Source organism: Egretta garzetta, unplaced genomic scaffold (assembly GCF_000687185.1).
Source record: "Egretta garzetta isolate BGI_Z169 unplaced genomic scaffold, ASM68718v1 scaffold655, whole genome shotgun sequence".
NCBI classification, from domain to species: domain Eukaryota; kingdom Metazoa; phylum Chordata; class Aves; order Pelecaniformes; family Ardeidae; genus Egretta; species Egretta garzetta.
The window spans coordinates 1,093,403-1,100,727 of NW_009259716.1; the positions used below are offsets into that span (position 1 = coordinate 1,093,403).

Genomic DNA, 7,325 nt, shown 5'->3' on the forward strand with positions numbered 1-7,325 from the left:
CAGTGGAAGGAGCTGCCTGTGTTGAGGGAGCCGAATCCCACCCCCCCTGCTCACGGGGCCTTGGGGTGACGCCCCCGCCCACCGCAGTGGCTGCTGCGTTAGCCCCGTTTGACTGGGGGCTACGTCCAAGCCCTGGCCTTGCTGTGGGCACTGGACAAAACACACCCGGTGGCTTCCCTTGCTTCTCTGCCCCGTTAACGTGAGAGAAGACAGACCATGCAGGAATGTTCATTTAGCCCCTGGAAGATGGAAACCGTGGCACTGCAGCTCACAGCTTCCTAAGTGCAATGTGAACGGTAGGGGGTGTAGCCCCTTTTGAGCAACTGAAGCTGTGATGCAGTTTATTGCTCTCCTGGGATTATCCTAGAATATGATAAGGGTCGCATCAATTCAGTGGTGCTCCTCCCTAAGCAAAGCAATAAAAAGAATGGGGAATTTTTTCCCCCCCCGCTTTGGGAATCATCCTTTTTTGGAGAAGTATAAAATTGGAACCATCAAAATCATAAAACGGAAAGGTTAATCAATCATTCCCCGAAACCGAGGAGGATTGGAAGGTGTTAGGTCAACCACAGTTCTTAAGTAACTAAATCTGGATTTGTTTTCAGCCACTTTAACACACAATCTTGTGTTGGTTTTGCCAACGCTGCTATGGTTCTCTATCATGCGAGAGTATCCATTCCAAAATTCAGTTCTTCCCCCTTGTCCTTTTGACAGATTTGATGTATTTCTCCTCATTAGCTTCTATTAATTAAATCCAAGGACTTTAGATTAAGAAAAAAGATGGAAGCTGAGAAAGCACAGACACAGCCTGTGAAATGGAGTAACATTCTACCTCTTCTACACTTATACCACGGTTAAAATAAAATTAGTTCTGTAGAGGAATTTGCCCTTTCAGTAGTGGAACATAATCCCTTACCCATGTGGATGCTGGGATAAATCGGTACCTGTTTACAGGAGAGAGGAGTCGCCATCCATTCTGTGGCATGCCCAGGGGACAGCTTGGAACAGCAGCTGCATCTTCTTGTAGAAAGCCTGAAGACTTTTCCTGCGATTCGATCAGAACTGGCGTGGCTTTAAAGGGAGAATTGTGCAGAAAGAACAGCAATTACCTGTAGGCAAACAGTCTAAAAATTCTACCAGAAATTCTCAGCAGACACAGTACCTCCAGTACCCACCTCTTCATTCACTCCCTGATCACTTAATAAAACTGGTTTGGTAAAAAAAAGCAAGCCTCTCTTCAGTTGTGCCTCTGATGGGCGTTGGTGAGACACGTCAAGCTGGAGACGCCTGCCTTTAGAAGCCCCTGTCACTTCGTCGATGCTTATTTCCTTGCAGCGTTGGCAATAACATTCATCACAACGCTGTTCCAACTTCGCACCAGAGATCGTTGTACAAATGTTTGTCACTACGACCGTAATTTTGACACAGTTAAGATATGCTTTAGGCTCGTACTTGTCTACCCCGATCTATTTTGTCTTCACTTCAGCGTGTGCCTCGGTAGATAAGCACAAACCAGTTTTCTGTTCGTGCTATCAAAGCATCTACCTTGTCTTGATTTGACAGTGTCCTGAGATAGTTTTACTGATCCCACTACAGCAGATGCTGGATTAGTGTCATTTCAAAACCCCTAATCATTGCGAATATCTCATTTAAAAGAGCAACAGCTGGTTTTCATATCAGGTACGCCTGTGGTTTAAAACCACTGAAGAGGTCTGCTCAACGCTGGCACGCGTCTTCATGCTAGCAAAACATTTAAAAACCATTTGGCAGTCACTGTAACTTGTAACAATAAATTAAACTCTAAAATTCAACAGTAGATCTAATTGGAAGAGGCAGGGGGAGAAAGCTCAGTGGCAAAACCTCCGAGCCAGTTATTACCCACCGGTAATCCAGATGCGTAAGGTACTTCGGTTACAGACACCTGAGGGGCTGGCACGTGCGGCGCCACGCTGGTCGCAGCAGCAGGAGCTGTAGCCTTTCAGAGGAAGCCTGGACACTTACAGGTTCTCCCCATGCCCTTAACTCCTCAGTCCTAATATTTTCTTTGTATGGGAGAGATCTCATGCGTGAGCGGAGCTCCACATAGGCATCTTTAACACGTAACAAGTATATAGTGTATTTTTGGGATTGTTTCCAAATAATAGAAATAATTTGTCATTGCTAACCCTGGCAATTTGGAAATATTTTGATTGTGATCACTGAAGTTCCGATACAACGATTCTAAACCTTTGCATTTGAATGAGACTAGGTGTTTTGCATCCCCCAATTCCATTAATGGCTATTTGACAAACTGGGGGGGAAATAGCACCAGTACCTTCAGGGCTTTTTGTGCAGAGGCTCTCCTGCGCATGTCCGCTACGTGTGTGTGTAGATGGCCCTATTCGTGCCAGGCGTACACACGAGCTTCCTCGTTTGTTGCAATTTCTTTTATATTCTGTGATTGGTTTTACATGGTTAAACGATCGCATTTTCAGAGAACAGTGCGTGTTAGTTACAGAGTCGCTGTAGTATTCGTAGGGACTGACTCTGTATTTGACAAGAAATCGCTTGTGCTTTGCCTCAGTTTACTGAACGGGTGTGTGCAGTGAGATGAATCCTGCTTTTTCCATGGCATCTCCATGTGCTGCTCGCAGCTCTCTACACACAGGCACCCACGGCATCTGTTGAAGCTTCCTATGAACATCGTTACGGAAAACATGGGTTTTACTGTCCTTGGCTTTTTGCTCACTTACTGTGCCGGGACAGACTGTTCTGTTAGCGTGTGGCCTGAAAGCTTCCTCGTGAATGAATTCAAGTCACATTCTTTACTAGGTAAGAAGTACTAAGGAAACAGATGCGTATGGAAAAAAACAGCCAAGAGCAATTCCTTCAGCCATCAGACCTGCTTGCTTTCAACGTGAGGAACAGTGGGTGGAACCCGAGGGCCACATCTCTCATGGTTTCAGCAGTGCCGTTCGCACACACGACTGATGAACAGCGTGGACATTTCACCGCGGCAGCAGGAGGGTCAGAGCCTGCATCGGTGCTTTAGAGGAGACCAAAGCGCAATACATTCAGAGCTGCCAGCCCACCGACCTGTCCAGGGACTCTGATACTGAGCTGGGAGACAGGAGAAAAGTGAAAAGATGATTTTAAAAAGAGCGAGAGGGAGAGAGAAGGCTGTACCAAACGATAGCACGAGAAGAGCTCACTGAAGAAAAGCAGTGATGGGGAGGTGATAGGAAACATTGCTCGACATGAAAAACCTCAGAATTCAAGAAGGGCAGCAAGGACCTCTTTGACGGCATTATTAATCATCTTTGTGCCGTTTCCACAACCAATGAAAATTTCATAATAAATCCAGGTTTTGATGCAAGAGGTGAACACCACCTACCCCAGAGCAGAAAAGGCGTCCTTTTGAAAATGGTCCCTGCTTTTTTAAGGCAATACCCCGTCCTTTCTCATATTCATGTGGCTGGCTTGTGGCAAGGCATCTTCCATCATTATTCATAGAAGTCTTACCCTAAAAAAAGAGGCTTCAGTATTTTATTAATGATTACTTTGGAAAAGATGCTTACATTTTAATTTAAAAAAATAATAACATCTCTTACTAATTGCAGGGCTTTGTTGGTTTGGGGGGGGAGGTTGCCCCAAGGCCAGAAAAGCTTCAGCGAGCTATCCATTTTTACATGGGGCTTTTTTCCGTCTCCTTCGTATAGCATTTTAAGGATCCCATAATCAGACCATAGCTCAGCTTGTAAATTGATGAATTATGAAAATTAAAAACTTCCCTTCCTTTTACTTTAGTAGAACAGCTTCCCACAGTAGCACAGATCCAGAGACTGTGCTCAGAAATGTCCCCCCAAAAGGCCTGCAAAGCTCTGCAGAGCAAATCTGGTATCTCTGGTTTGCTTCTTAAATGATCAGTTTGATGGTCTGTCTTCTAATTAATGAATATCTGCCAGCAAACCCACAGATTGTTTGGCCACACAGGTCTTAATGTGTGATTACTTCAGAGTTAGTTCTTTTACTTGCATCACTTCTCCGTGTTTCATTCTTCCTACCTGATGCCTTTCAGATTAATTCAAACCAATTTTTAATGATGAAGCCAGGGCAGAGGGCCGGTCGAAGGCAGGAGGGGTGCAAGGGGCAGGGAAGCCCTGTATCGCCCGTCTCGCTGCTCCTGCTGCCCGGGGAAGCGAAAAGGCCAAGGGCTGGGCACGCGCCGGGGCCCCGCAAGCCCCCCCGGCACCAGCCCTCCTTGGCCCTCAGCGCAGAGCCAGGGGGCTGCCGGCGCCCGGCCCGTCCTGCCCTGCTCAGCGCCTTCCCCCGGTACAGCCTAGAGCCCCTCCTGAACCACAACGTGTCAGAGCAGGAATCCTAGGAAAATACCATGTTAACAGTAGAAACGTTGATAATTTCCAAAACAGCAATTAATATACTTGCCTGGCTTTGGTCTCGGCAGCGGGTCGCCTTCTTTTGTTTAAGGGGTAAATCCAGTTTTAAATTCCAGTGGAGGTACTTTGCTTTATGCCGCCCATGCGCTACACTCATTAGCTATAGCTAATCAATTCCTAAACTGAACAGACATGGCTAGCTAATATGAAAGTTCTAAGAGTAATCCTGACCATGCTTTCGGAAGGTGGAAATGATATTAGAGTTGCTCAGAATAAAATTAAAACAAATTTGGAAAAAAAAAAATAAGTAACAGGATTTCATAAGATTTTCAGAATTGTTTCATTTGACTCCCGAATCCCCCCAGTTGCTGTCTGAGCGGCGCGTACGCGCGTACCTGTGCGTGTGCGAGAGCGCGATGCAAGGATGGACCGAGGGCGCAGCAAGCTGTGACCGCGCAGGATGAAGGGTGCCAGCATTCCCAGCCCCACAGTAGTTCGCCGAGAACTTTAAACTCTCCCTGGTTTTCCTTTGATGCGTTTCTGTGGGCAAACTTTTAAAAGAGTGCAGGAATAATGGAGGAGAAGCTTTTGATCCCTCCCTCCTTTAGGTACATTTAAAAAACTTTCTAATGGGAAATAAACGGTCTGTTTAAAAAAAAAAAAAAAATCAGCATCTCTATTTTTATATGCGGCAATGTTTTCACTCAAGTAGACATTAGGAAACTGGGTAGACTCTCCTCAGCTTTAGTCCCTACATCTGTACATATAGCCTACATAAATACATTTATTTTACTGAACGCTTGGGAAAATTCGGGTAATATATTCCAGGCCGAACACGAAGTGCAATGTCTCACCTGCTGTTCAAGAAGTGGCATTTAATTGAATAATTGCACAGAGTCGATAGCTAAGGCCGGCAGCGGTCAGTACTGGCGGGACCAGCACGTCACCGTTTCCATTGCCTGACCTGTCGGGGTATCCCAGCGCGGAGTAGCTGAGAGCAAGCAGGTTCAGTAGCTGTGCCATCAGATGAAGTACCTTGATGGTGCGTATTGATATGGCTAAATATATAAATATGAATAATAAAGTCAGCTTTAAAGACACAGAGCCTCAGTTACAAGCGATGCAACCCAAATACTGACTTTTAAAATACAGCTCATTTTTTCAGCCTGTTACATTCTGGTTTTCTGGGTTGTTCATCTCATCACATTTATTGGGAGGTGATTTCCTCTTCCTTGTACATAATACAAACCCTGGTTTTTGGAATGCATATATATAGACCATTGAAATTCAGACATAAGGCTGTCATCAGTAACATGTGCTGGCTTTGGACCTTAATGCTCACATTTTGACACTACAGTTCAGAAGCCGGACAACACCGTTAAATCCACAGCTCTCAGTAAAAACCTTTGATAGCCAAAGGAGACACTGAAAAAATCCTTTTCCTGTCCTCTCTCCGCCGCAGCTCCAAGTCTACGGCGCGTTGTTACCGTTGGGCCCCGCTGGGCGCAGAGCACCCAGAAAGCAGCGCCCAACGAGCATCACTTGAGGACTTGGACTGGTTCACTTTTAGTTCTCATAATATTTGGGTTGCTTTTAAAAACAAAGAAGTTAACGTTTATAAAACAGTACTGGTTTGTAACAATAAATAGCAATGTTTAGAGTTAAATTAACAATATTTACCCCATTCCCGGTTATTGAGGGTATTGCCAGGCTTAGGAGTGCATAAACAGCCGTAATGTTGTGTCTGCTTCTAAACCAAAGAATCCTTTCCCTAATTCTCTGGGTGAAAATGTTTCCAGTTAGGCTCTGCCCAGACAGTAGGAAAAGATCTTTGCTAAAAGTGCCTCCCCTAGGGAGGAGCGAGCTGTAATCCAGCCCGTGCTCCGCTAGTGACAGCACCCGGCACGAAACACGGAGCGAGGCGTTGGGGTAGTATGGTCCACACCTCTGCACATTTACCCAGCGGAACTTCGATTTGCATTAAGTAGTACAAAGTAAAGCTGTCAGGTTTTCAGGTACAGTCGCATCACGCAGCCCTGAGCCTCTTGCCCGCGTTGTTCTCTCTCGGCTCTTGTCAAACCTGAGGGCTGCGGCAGCGGCAGCAACAGCGAGAGCGCTTTGCCATGGCTTGGAGATGCCAGCTGCCCCCGCCCCGCGGGCAAACCGGGCTGAGAGCAGAGAGGTGATCTGTAACGGCAGTAAGAACATGAGCTTTTCGTTCCGTGTGTATCTGCCACCCACTCCCCATCGAACGGCACGCTGAATTGCCTGCCTGTGCGCACTTCCCTTTCTTGCACAAGTTTGTCAGACCCTGAATACACGCAGTTCTTCACGATAAATCCCTGCCTTCTCACGCAGACCCTTCCACTCCAGCCGAGCCATGCTGCGTTGCTAGCCACTGCTCCTGCGTTCCAAAAGCTCGGGTGCATCCCCCCTCCCAAATCATCACACCACACCTACAGTTCCCGTTCAGTTGGAACTATAAAAATGCAGGCATGAGAAGAAGGCAGGTATTAATATTCATGTTACTTCATCATTAACCATTCTTTGTACTAATCCATTAATTGGTATTATCACAGTCAGTGGTATGAAGTGAACGATATGGTCCTCCAAGACTACAGCCTAAAAGAAAAAAAAAAAACAACCAAAAATATGAGAAAATATCAAATAAAATAAAAAATTCAAACTTGAAGTGTTTAAAAAACCCACGTCCCCTGGTTACGTGTCTCAGGAAGGGGGGGGGGGAGGGGAAGTGTTTTAATTCTGGATTTAGTGCAGGGTTTTCCCGGTAGATGAACTTACATTCACTGTGCTTTTCTCTCCTCCCTCCCCTGCTATCTTGCAGCAAACGTATGCGACAACGAACTCCTGCATTGCCAGAACGGGGGGACGTGCATCAACAACGTGCGGTGCCAGTGCCCGCCAGCGTACACGGGCATTCTGTGCGAG

At 46.2% G+C, this 7,325-nt stretch overlaps 1 protein-coding gene across 1 annotated transcript in view; it reads left to right on the forward strand.

Moving 5' to 3' along the window:
• NTNG1 (netrin G1) overlaps positions 1-7,325 on the forward strand; it is a 132,948-nt gene that overhangs the window by 125,260 nt on the left and 363 nt on the right. Inside the window, exon 9 of the mRNA XM_035894482.1 lies at positions 7,222-7,320. Within this exon, the coding sequence (XP_035750375.1) occupies positions 7,222-7,320 (99 nt within the window). The remainder of the gene's footprint in view (positions 1-7,221; positions 7,321-7,325) is intronic.